The sequence below is a fragment of the Zasmidium cellare genome, assembly GCF_010093935.1.
Source record: "Zasmidium cellare ATCC 36951 unplaced genomic scaffold M409scaffold_10, whole genome shotgun sequence".
NCBI lineage: Eukaryota > Fungi > Ascomycota > Dothideomycetes > Mycosphaerellales > Mycosphaerellaceae > Zasmidium > Zasmidium cellare.
Genome location: NW_022986954.1, coordinates 528,109 through 540,133, shown reverse-complemented (window position 1 = coordinate 540,133; position 12,025 = coordinate 528,109). Strand labels below are relative to the sequence as shown.

The window sequence follows — 12,025 nt, the reverse complement described above, 5'->3', positions numbered from 1 at the left end:
TGGTGGATCTTCGTCTCGCATCTCTGTGTACTTCTCGTCGTTTCCATCCGCTCGTACGCTGTGCTTTCCTTCGATTTCGTTTCTCATCCCAATGTGCTCGTGCCGTCCGCGGTGTTCCTCTATCGTACAGATCGTTTGTTCAGTGATCTGGTTCATTCAGCAGCAAGGCTCCTTGATTCCCTTTGTGAGCAGCCACCAGTTCATAGGCACGGCTGTGGCATATCCGAGATTCATGCCCATTTGCATGAGCCACCTGCACGACTTTTAGCAAGACTGACATAATTCCCCAAAAGACTGGCACTCACCAATACGTCCAAGTGGTCATCTCAAGTTTGTACTCGAAAATTCCAACCTGGTAGATGATCATCCACGCAAAAGCACCCACCTCGAAACTCGTCAACGACAGGATATCCGCCTTGGCCGCGCGCCAGACCGTCTTCACGCCGTACTCTCCGCTCATGGGAGCGATGGAGAAGTACTGGAACGCAACGCCGAACAGCAGGGCGAAGGCGTAGTCCACGAGCAAGCAAGGCCATATCATCTGGCCATTGATCGTGGCGTTCGTGCCATGTACGAGCCATTCACCGACCACATCGCCCAAGACGCAACCCGCTCCGCAGTGTGCTACGCCCACGAAGACAGTCACCCACATGGGGCGTGAAGCAGCAGCGGCATGGTGGTGACAGTGCGGCGCATCTATACGCTCGTCCACCGCAGAAGGAATAGCAATCGCCGTGGCGGGCCCGCACGCGGACTTGGCCTTCTCGGAGTCAGCCTCGCAGCATCCGTAATCAGAGCTTCCGATGTCAGCGGTTCGTCCAAGTGCCTTTTCCGAGTCGGGAGGAGTGCCGTTTGCATTGTTGTGCATAAGGGACCCGTCTGCGGGGCATTGGTCGTTGTTATTGGCGGATGGATGACATTCTGCTTCTTGTGAAGTGTGGCAACTGTTCTTGTGCCGGAGCTGACCACCATACGCTCCAACACCCCGGTTTTCGGATACGGACTTTGGCAGGGCTGCAGGTGTTGCAGGGGTGGTAGACGAGATGGTTTGTGGATCTACGACTCCACTGTCGTTGCGTGAGTCATGTCGACTGCATTTGTTATCACCTCCCTCTCGGTCGTCAGCCTGTTGCAGGGGTGCCGTCGGCCGTCCAAACTTCCAGTAGAGAAGAACAGTCGGAAAGGCATAGAGGGCGTTGATGGGATAGACTAAGCTTTTCAGAAAAGTCGCCCATTAGCGTTTGTGCGTGACGCGTGGGATCAAAGTCTATTTCAACCACTCACATCATAATCCCCATCATGCTCCTCCATCCTCGCCGCCAGACGATATCTCCCAAGACAGCCAAGCCGCACAAGGCCCCCAGCAGCAAGAAGACGCCGCTGACAATCGTCAGCGCAAGGGGGACGTGGTAATGTGCTCCGCTTCCGTGGTGCATCGTCGCGTGGTCCATTTCAAAGCGTTCAATTTCGAAGGAGGCGTCTGAGCTTCCCCGGAGAGATCGTCGAGTTGTCGATAGAGCCAGTTGCCTGGACGGGCAAGTGGTGCTCTTGCGTGTGCGTTTTTATGCCCCAGCGTCATTTGTGCGGTTTGCGCGGTTTGTGCGCTCTTGCGCAGGAGTCACAGATACATAGCAGGTGCTGCCCAATCAACATCTTTCACATTGATGGCGAGAAAATTACAGCTTCTGTTCGAAGAGGCGAGGCAGAGACATCAGGCCATCCTCATGCAAAAGTGATCCGTCGGCATTCACATTTACACTTTGAACGCCGTCAGCTTTTAGACTTTTTGCCAATGCCGGTCAACCCATAGCGACGGACGATCCGCGGGTCAGCAACAGCTTCGAAGCTGTCGAACATCTTCCTACAGCGAGTCATGCAGCACAATTGGACGATTTGGTTGAGAGCTAGTCCACATTTCGGCGTCGACACCGCTCGTCCGCCACCAAGGGCAGAAGACGGGAAGGGTGTCTCGCTATGGGTTTTATGACGTTGCCGCAGAGCCAAGCGTTGGGTGTGGACCTCATCGCGTCTGCTGCGTTTGTAATTATTCAGCCCATTCATCGTCCACCCCGACCTTAACTCCGTCTGCTTTAAAACAACTGTACCTGCCCGCGGAACTTCTTCTTCTGCTGCTGGCGCAACGGGTGCATCAGGTCGGTTTCTCTCGTGCGTCTGGAAAACGTGCTTTCAAACACCGTTTCTTGCTGGTGCCCGTTTCCAATCTCCCCTCCTCTCTGTTTGCTTTCCGGCTATCCAAAGTCTAACACGCGGAGACCCGGGCTCTCCGCTGCTATTACCTGTGTCTGCCGTCCATTGAAGAGACGCGCATTCCTCGCATTGTCCAGAAGAGAGACGCACAGGCATTCTCTTCACAATGTGGGGATCATCGGTCAACGAGCAAAAGCTCACCCGGGCAGATACCAGCAACGCCCCCGCAAACCAATGGCATCGTGGGGACAACGAACCGGATGCTGGTCGACTCCACGAACCATTGCACCCAACCGAAGAAGTCGAGAGCGATGAGGACAATCGCACTACAGCCGGAACATGGGGAGAGCGCGATGTGGGCGGTTTCAGCGAGGAAGATGCTATGCAGAACTATGAGGCCCTGCGAAGAGATCTAACTCAGCTGGAAAAGACGCGATCGAAGGATACGCAAGCCAACTCGCTCCGACGGACTGTGACTGGCGCCAGTGGGAAAAGCAAGAGACAACAGTCTCGACCATCCAGCAGACCTCGCAGTCGTACTGAAGAGCAACGGGGCCAAGAAGCAGAGGAGAAGGACGAGCTTGGCGATGTCGAAGCTGGTCGACCAGAAGAGGATGAAGGTGAATTCGAATTGGATCAATTCATGAGAGGCGGTCATTTCGAGAAGCGATCGGAGAATGGTGCAACGAAGAGAGTTGGTGTGATCTTCAAAGACCTCACGGTAAAAGGTCTGGGATCGACAACTGCGTTCGTCAGGACGCTTCCAGATGCGATCATTGGAACTTTTGGTCCAGATCTCTACCACATCATTTCACGGTTCATCCCTGCGCTCGCACGTCGGAAAGGCGAGACCAGAACGCTGCTCAATGGCTTTACTGGTTGTGTGCGCGACGGAGAGATGATGCTCGTGCTGGGACGACCAGGTTCTGGATGTTCGACTTTCCTCAAGACGATCGCCAACAACCGTGAGGGCTACGCTGAAGTTTCTGGCGAGGTCTCATACGGTGGTATCGCAGCAGACAAGCAGAAGAAGATGTATCGCGGCGAGGTCAACTACAACCAGGAGGACGATGTCCATTTCGCCTCCCTCAACGTGTGGCAGACCTTCACCTTTGCCCTCATGAACAAGACGAAGAAGAAGGCTCGTGAGGACATTCCAATCATTGCGAACGCGCTTCTCAGGATGTTTGGAATCTCGCATACCAAGTACACCCTCGTTGGAGACGAATACACCCGAGGTGTGTCTGGTGGTGAGCGAAAGCGAGTCTCCATTGCAGAGACATTGGCATCAAAGTCAACAGTTATTTGCTGGGATAACAGCACTCGCGGTCTCGATGCATCGACTGCCCTGGACTATGCTCGGAGTCTACGCATCATGACTGACGTTTCCAACCGCACGACTTTGGTGACCCTTTACCAAGCTGGTGAGGGCATCTATGAGCTTATGGACAAAGTCTTGGTCATCGACGAAGGACGACAGATCTATTTAGGCCGAGCAAACGAGGCGAAACAGTACTTCTTCGACCTTGGCTATCAGTGCCCCGAGAGGCAGACCACAGCCGACTTCTTGACCGCTATCACCGATCCAGTCGAGCGCCGTTTCCGACCTGGCTTCGAGGACAGTGCACCAAAGACTCCTGAGGATCTCGAGCGTACATTCCGTCAATCACCCAGCTACCAAAAGGTCTTGGACGATATCTCCCACTACGAGAGATACCTGAAGGAGTCCAACTACGAAGATGCTCAACGCTTCGAGACCGCCGTGCAAGAAGGCAAGTCGAAACGTGTGCCAAAGAAGTCTCCATACACCGTCTCTTTCCCACGCCAGGTCATGGCCTGCACGAAGCGCGAGTTCTGGCTGCTCTTCGGCGATACCACAACTCTATGGACCAAGGTCTTCATCATCATCTCGAACGGTCTCATCGTTGGCTCTCTCTTCTATGGTCAAACGGAAGAAACTGCGGGCACTTTCTCTCGCGGCGGTGCCCTCTTCTTCTCGATTCTCTTCCTGGGATGGCTTCAGCTTACGGAACTCATGAAGGCCGTCAGCGGTCGAGCTGTGGTTGCCAGACACAAGGACTACGCCTTCTACCACCCCTCAGCCGTCTCTATGGCTCGTGTCATCGCTGACGCGCCAGTCATACTGGTGCAAGTCATACTCTTTGGCATCATCATGTACTTCATGTGCAACCTGACTATCACCGCCGGCCGCTTCTTCATCTACATGCTGTTCGTGTACATCACAACCATCATGTTGACAGCACTCTACCGCATGTTCGCATCCGTCTCGCCTGAGATTGACACGGCCGTTCGGTTCTCTGGTATCGCCCTGAACTTGCTCGTCATCTACACCGGATACGTGATCACCAAGACCCAGCTTTTGGGTGACTACATCTGGTTCGGCTGGATTTTCTGGATCAATCCGATTGCATACGCTTTCGAGGCTGTCCTGACGAATGAGTTCTCCGGCCGAACTATGCAGTGCTCTGAGTCTCAGCTGGTTCCGCAGGGCCCTGGTGCCGACCCCAGGTACCAGGGATGTGCTATTGCTGGAGCCGCCATCAACGCCCACCAGGTTTCTGGAGAAGCCTACGTAGAGGCAATGTACAATTACAGCAGATCTAACCTGTGGCGCGACTTTGGGGTGCTGATTGCGTGGACTGTGCTTTACTTGCTGGTGACGCTGCTTTTTACCGAGCTTTTCTCCTTCGCTACGACCGGAGGCGGCGCCCTCGTTTTCAAGAAGACCAAGCGAGCGAAGAAGGCTGTCCAAGCTGCTCCACCGGGCGATGAGGAGAAGGCTGGTGCTACTGAAGACAGTTCGAGCTCAACCAAGAAGGAGGCCGGTCTAGGTGCTACTTCATCTGGCGAAGACAAGGAACAAGAGGCTTTGGACCAACTCACCAAGAGTGACAGTATCTTCACCTGGCGAAACGTCGAATACACTGTGCCTTATCTCGGTGGCGAGCGAAAACTGCTCAACAATGTCAACGGCTACGCTAAGCCTGGAGTTATGGTGGCTTTGATGGGTGCATCTGGCGCGGGAAAGACCACGCTTCTCAACACGCTCGCTCAACGACAAACGATGGGTGTTGTATCCGGAGAGATGTTCGTCGACGGCCGCGCGCTGGGACCCGAGTTCCAACGTAACACTGGCTTCTGTTTGCAAGGCGATCTTCATGACGGCACTGCAACCATTCGAGAGGCTCTGGAGTTTTCTGCAATCCTTCGTCAAGATTCCAGCGTCCCTCGATCTGAGAAGCTGGCATACGTGGACAAGATCATTGATCTTCTCGAGTTGAACGACCTGCAAGACGCCATCATTATGAGTCTCGGCGTCGAGCAGCGCAAGCGTCTCACCATCGGTGTAGAACTTGCTGCCAAGCCGTCATTGCTTCTCTTCCTCGACGAGCCAACTTCTGGGTTGGACTCCCAGAGCGCCTACTCGATCGTCCGTTTCTTGAAGAAGCTCGCCCACGCGGGTCAAGCCATCGTCTGTACCATTCATCAGCCTTCCAGTGTGCTCATCCAGCAATTCGACATGATCCTTGCTCTCAACCCCGGTGGCAACACTTTTTACTTTGGACCTGTTGGAGAAAATGGCAAGGACGTGATCAACTACTTCTCCGAGCGAGGAGTGCAGTGCCCGCCCGAGAAGAACGTGGCAGAGTTCATTCTCGAGACTGCAGCTCGACCACACAGACGCGAGGACGGCACCAAGATCGATTGGAACGAGGAGTGGAGGAAATCGCAACAAGCCGAAGATGTCATTCAGGAAATCGAGGGTCTCAAACTCACTCGCAGTCGCACGGTCCCGGAGGATGTGCGGAGAGAACAGCAGAAAGAGTTTGCCGCTGGTGTCGTACTCCAGTGCACCGAGCTGCTCAAGCGTACCTTCAAGCAGTACTGGCGGGACCCGTCCTACATCTACGGCAAGCTCTTCGTATCGGTCATCATCGGTATCTTCAACGGCTTCACCTTCTGGCAACTCGGCAGCACCGTTCAAGACATGCAGAACCGCATGTTCACGGCCTTCTTGATCATCACCATCCCACCTACGGTCGTCAACGCCGTCGTGCCCAAGTTCTTCACCAACATGGCGCTTTGGCAGGCTAGAGAGTACCCATCTCGTATATACGGCTGGTTCGCTTTCTGCACTGCGCAGACTGTTGCTGAGATCCCGCCAGCGATCATCTCGGCCGTCATCTACTGGGTTCTGTGGTACTGGCCAACGGGACTGCCATCCGAGAGTTCCGTCTCAGGCTACGTCTTCCTGATGACTATGCTGTTCTTCCTGTTCCAAGCCAGCTGGGGCCAGTGGATCTGTGCCTTCGCACCGTCCTTCACCGTCATCTCCAACGTCCTGCCCTTCTTCTTCGTCATGTTCTCCCTCTTCAACGGCGTCGTCAGACCCTACAGCATGCTGCCCGTCTTCTGGCGCTACTGGATGTACTGGGTCAACCCAGCGACTTACTGGATCGGTGGCGTGCTCGCCGCAACGCTCGACGGCATCCCCGTGACATGTACGTCGAACGAAGCCGCCCACTTCGACGCTCCTCCAGGCCAGACTTGCTCTTCGTACGCCGGCGCATTCGCTCAGTCGGCCGGCGGCTACCTCCTCAACCCCGACGCCTCGCAGGATTGCCAGTACTGCCAATACACGATCGGCAACCAGTACCTCTCGACGCTCAACATCGACGCCTCCGACAAGTGGAGAGACTTCGGCATCTTCCTTGTCTTTGTCTTTACGAATTACTTCTTGGTAAGTCCTACACATCCCCACTACCAAGTTTCTCCAAACGGAATACTAACGTGTGTGATAGGTCTACTTCTTCATCTGGAGCGTCCGCGTCAAGGGCTGGGCGTTCGGCTTCGACTACATCTTTGGCTTCTTGGGCAACTTGGTGGGCTTCGTCAAGAAGCCTATCGATCGTTTCATGAGCAAGAAGAAGGCGTAGAGGTGGTAGTACGAGGGCATCTTCTATAAAAGCGGTTTTAATACTTTTGCTGGTCTTTAGCGTTGGCGTCTTGCGTGTTGGATGAGATAGAGCATAGATGGCTGTGGTGGGATGCATGGACGGCAGATTCTCGTGGACGGCCGTGGGAAGACCAGAGTTTCAAACGATAAGTAGACTTTGTAATATCTTCTGCGACGTGTACGCTTTTGTTGTTCTTCTTGCAAGCAATGGATGTAGAGTAGGAGCAATTGACAGGGGGCTCCACTTTGCCAAGGACAAGGGTGAACTTTGTCTCACCTCACTTCGCCGATCGCTCGACATCTTCTCGCGTTCATCAAGCAATACGGTACTGATACCATCAAGACGGCGAGCAGACTGACAGTGTCACATGCATGAGCTCATCGGCCATGCTCATGGATGACAGAGACTACGTTCGCAGCCCTCAAACGATCCAATCTCCGCCACGGAAAAGTTGGGAGCGAGAACTCACCAAACAGTGGCTGTCACTGTTCAGTCTGCTCTTGTTGATACGATCGCTTCGATGGCCAATTCGCACGATGCCGCGATGCCGCGATGCCAGTCTTGCCACGACGACTTTTGACAGCCCGGCCGCACAGCGACGACCACACCTGCACGTATCCGCACGGAAGGCTGCTGCAACAAGCTGGGGTCATGGCTGCCATATGCCGCTTGGTTCTGGTCTTGCAAAGCGGTCAGTGTGGAACGTACATGTGCGTTGCTCGGCGAGCGGATGGCGACCTCGATGGAAGCCCCAGGTGATGGGCTAAAATCTCAGCTGGCACCGATACTGGAGATGTTTCTGAGGGTGGGAATGCGCTATCTTTTGCGACGAGAGCGGCGACGCCTGATGTGGACGAGGCAAGTATTGACGAACAACAGCATTCAGTGTCGCGAGCGAAATTGCGAGTCAAACAGTGTACTGATGCACCAACCTCGCTCGGTGTTGTATGGTCACCTCGGGCACGACGACGACATCGAGTCCAGCGAGCGCAATCACCGATGACGATGGAAACTCTCGCTTAACAGGAAAGTGGACTAATATATGGTGTTCGGAATCCTATTCCATCACCACACCAGCAGACTGGTGTGGGAGGGACATGCAGCTGACAAAAAATTCCCAGGATCGAATGGCGCAATCGTAGCGCGTTTGACTTTGTTAACAATCTAGGTTCTAGGTTCGAATCCGGCGGGCAGAAACAAAAGTAAAATCACAAAGTGGTTTTCTCTAGAAACTCTACAATGGGTCCTAGTTCTTTTGCATTTTTGTTGGGATAGTTTTGGCCTTTTTGACTTTAAGTGGGCGCGGGTTCGATCTTCGCACTGCCGCGGCAACTCGTTCATTTTCTTTTTGTGCGATTTCATGGGGATGGAGGTTGGACTTTCTGGCTTCGGGCGCAATGCTTCCTCATTCCCACCTTCATGCTACAGAACGGGGAGCAATAGCTCGGTCGCGGCTACCTGCGAGCACCCGTTCGGCGGGTGGTATCCACCAAACGCCTTGAAGCCGCGCTGGATGCTCCACAATTGCTGCTTCGCTGAATGTTTGGACCATCGAATATCCAATGAGACGTGGGGTGCCTGGTGAGTGGACCGAAATCTCTCTCCATGATGACTTTTGCTTGTTCAATAAGCATTCAATGGCTACACCTGAACTCTTCATCAACCGGGTGGGCTACTCGAGTGGATCTACAGCATGGACGAGTGCGACCCTGTCTTCGTCTGCCCATGCATACGGCTCGAACACCTTGCCGCGGGACTTGTGTCACCCATCCAGATGACTTCAGGCCACGCTACTGTCATCTCGATGGGAACAGCCATGGCAACAGCCATTTCTCCAGCCTTTCCCGAGAATTGAAAGACATTGCTTGACCTTGACTGAGGCCACGGGGAGGTCGAAGAATCGATGCCAGATGCTGAGTGCGGTCCTTGCTTTCGAACCCTCCAACCACCTGCTATGGATTCGTTTGCTCGATCGCTGTCTGACCGACCACTCGGGGCCTTTTCATACGATGATTATGCCAGCGACATCGTCTCGTTCTCGCATCTCGAAAAGATCTGGCCAATGGAACAAGCATGTCACTTCTTGCTGTCCATGCACAGGCCCTTGCTCTACGCCATGCTGGATCCCACTGGCAAACGCGGCTCTGCATACCTCTGCAGATGGCGAGGAAAGGCCCATTGAGACATTCGTCGACGCTATCTTTGTCTCATACTGCAAACTCCGTGTCCCGATGGCTGGACTGCCGGACGCGAGGCAAATAGGTTCTTTGCACGATGTCCATGTCCTGCCCGCGCCGCAGACTGCCAGTCTTTCTCCCTCTGCTGCAGCATCTGCGTTGTTAGCGCTCTTCTGCTTTCTTCTGAACACCTTCGCGGCCTTTCTTTCCTTTCTCCCCTCGTTCTTCGGGGTGGCAGTGAGACATGCGGGCCACGGCTGCCAGCTCTTTGGCGGACGATTGTGGACGATGCTAGCCCGCATAGTGCATGACTGGGCCCATGTCCTTGGGACTTCTCTATAAGGCCTTCGCCCTCGCTCTCTCGTTCATCTCACCGCTTCTTGGTTGCAGTACACGATCGCTCCGACCCCGTTTGTCACTGCGTCTCCCAAGGCCAGCTGTGACATATAATCTCCCCTCGTACAGTCGCCTCTTCTCTCTTCACACCACTCGAAAGTGTATCACCTGAGCACAAGCCTCGCATATCGTCGGCTGCTACGATGTTGAAGATCAACTCCTTGCTCAACCCTGCCTCCGAGCACGACAGATACGGGTTCGCCCACTCCGTCACCCCTCCCAGCACGCCCGCCGACTCCGCACACGCCTACTCACCAACATCGACCTTGACGTCTCAACCCACCACACCGCTGACACCCACCCCCAAACGCCAGAAGCGAGCCAAGGATGCCTCCAACTTCACCCCCGGTCCTGCCCGAGGCCCAGTCAACTACCCCCCTTTCGAATGCAACGAACCAAGCGTCTGCCTCAGCAACAGCCAGCAACGCGAACTGGAGATGCAGCACCGCCTGTTCAAAGTCCAGCCGACGGGTCGTGACGAGGAGGGTGGACTGATCTCGAGGAATGTGCACCATATTCCGTACTCGAGCGAGAAGAGGGGTTTCATGGACAAGACTGGGCGGGGTGGATTCGATGGTGAGTGACAACATGATACACTACCTCCCTGAGTATGACTGTTGCTGACGTGATGTTTCAGTGTTCAAGTACTTCTTCGTCGTCTCTCTGCTGAACCCGAAGACCAAGGTCTACGAGGAACGTAGGTTCCCCGTCATGTGGGATTATCAGGTCGGTTTGGTCCGCATCACGCCTTTCTTCAAGGCGTGCAAGTACACCAAGGTAAGTTGTGATACCAACACTCGATACGTGGCTTCATACTAATGATGATAACAGACGATACCCAACAAATCCCTCGTTGCAAACCCCGGCCTGAAAGACCTCTCCCACTCCGTCACTGGAGGCTCCGTCGAAGCCCAAGGCTACTGGGTGCCATACTCCTGCGCCCGTGCCCTGTGCCTCACCTTCTGCTACCCCATCCGCTGGGCCCTCACACCAGTCTTCGGTCCATCCTTCATCAAGGAGTGTCTCGCCCCCGACCACCCCGGCTACGGACGCTTCAAGATCGACCCCGAGGTCATCCGCATCTCCGCCCTGGAACAGCAGGACTGGCGTGTTGATACGGCGAGTCGCGATGCCACGCCAGCGTACCCGCAAGCTGGGCGTGAGATCCCGCGAAGTGCACCAGCGGCTCACGAGCATGTTGACCACAGCAAGCCGCAGTTCAAGCAGGGCTCGCCGTTCTCCGAGGCATCTTCTGATCGCAACTACGTCTACTCGTCGCCGATGACTGACTCACCCGCTCTGTCGCCCAAGAGCAAACATCGCCCTCTCATGCCCGTCCAAAGCCCCACCTGGACCAGCATCAACCGCTCCGGCTACGACAGCCCCATGTACTCTCACCGCGACAGCCCACCAACCCCTCTATCCGGTCCACTTCAGACGAACCCCAACTTCTCCCCCAACATCTCCTGGCGCAACGCAGAACCAGCCCTAGTCCAACTCCCGACCAACACCCGCCGCATATCCACCTGTCGCAGCGTCGTCGACGCACCTCCCACCGACGCCGATTACTCCCCACCTGTATCCGTCGCTTCGAGCGACCGCAGCAGCAGTGACATCCAACCCCCTCCTGCGAAGAAGAGGAAGACGTCCAAGTCCGGCAAGCGCAAGTCATCCACGAGGGCGAAGAACTTGGGTGGGAGGACGGAGTGGACGGAGGAGGATATGAATGCTGCGCGGTGGTTGTTGCGGTTGCACGAGCAGCCGAGGAGTTTTGCTGGTGTTGGGGATGGGAAGAGTGGTGGGGTGTGATGTTGAGGGATGATCGAGAATTGCAGAAGGAGGAAGAAGGATGGAGGTGGACATTGCGGGATGGAGAACGCTCATGACTTTATGATGGCGAAGGGGTATGATGACGATATGCATTATTGGATAACGACATCATGAAATGGGTTGTACATTACCGAGGATGATGATGACGGGGATATATGTAGACAGTCGTGTGTGTGCATGCAATTGAGTGTGCTTGGGTTTCTTACGTCTCTCTCTTGAAGTCTTGAAGACCAATGAGTGAATGCCAAGTCTGGAGACGTGCGCAAGAAGTTGACACTGGGAAGTGTCTAGGCACAAGAGGACAAGACGATAGATGTGTCGCTCGCAGTCTTGCTGTTGTGCCGTGCCGCGTCTACTTGCATCTTTGGAATGTTTCTACTTGTTGGCCGGAAACGATGCAGCATATCCGTGGAGTGTGGAACGCATCCGGATGGG

General features: G+C 54.8%; 4 protein-coding genes across 4 annotated transcripts; 2 read left to right on the top strand and 2 right to left on the bottom strand.

The window, feature by feature from the left end:
- Positions 1 to 156: 156 nt before the first annotated feature.
- M409DRAFT_36185 (uncharacterized protein) lies at positions 157 to 1,436 on the bottom strand (the record flags this gene model as incomplete). Its single annotated transcript, XM_033810514.1, has 4 exons — positions 157 to 253; positions 306 to 696; positions 967 to 1,214; positions 1,285 to 1,436. The coding sequence occupies 4 exons, from the start codon at positions 1,434 to 1,436 to the stop codon at positions 157 to 159; spliced, it is 888 nt and encodes a 295-aa protein (XP_033670222.1).
- Positions 1,437 to 2,374: 938 nt separating this feature from the next.
- Positions 2,375 to 7,166, top strand: M409DRAFT_20555 (uncharacterized protein; the record flags this gene model as incomplete). Its single annotated transcript, XM_033805447.1, has 2 exons — positions 2,375 to 6,970; positions 7,032 to 7,166. The coding sequence occupies 2 exons, from the start codon at positions 2,375 to 2,377 to the stop codon at positions 7,164 to 7,166; spliced, it is 4,731 nt and encodes a 1,576-aa protein (XP_033670221.1).
- A 2,023-nt stretch (positions 7,167 to 9,189) lies between these two features.
- Positions 9,190 to 9,666, bottom strand: M409DRAFT_52583 (uncharacterized protein; the record flags this gene model as incomplete). Its single annotated transcript, XM_033812114.1, has 1 exon — positions 9,190 to 9,666. The coding sequence occupies one exon, from the start codon at positions 9,664 to 9,666 to the stop codon at positions 9,190 to 9,192; it is 477 nt and encodes a 158-aa protein (XP_033670220.1).
- Positions 9,667 to 9,903: 237 nt separating this feature from the next.
- Positions 9,904 to 11,569, top strand: M409DRAFT_65032 (uncharacterized protein; the record flags this gene model as incomplete). The annotated part of the gene is made up of 3 exons (XM_033816341.1): positions 9,904 to 10,336; positions 10,398 to 10,537; positions 10,592 to 11,569. The coding sequence occupies 3 exons, from the start codon at positions 9,904 to 9,906 to the stop codon at positions 11,567 to 11,569; spliced, it is 1,551 nt and encodes a 516-aa protein (XP_033670219.1).
- Positions 11,570 to 12,025: the final 456 nt, after the last annotated feature.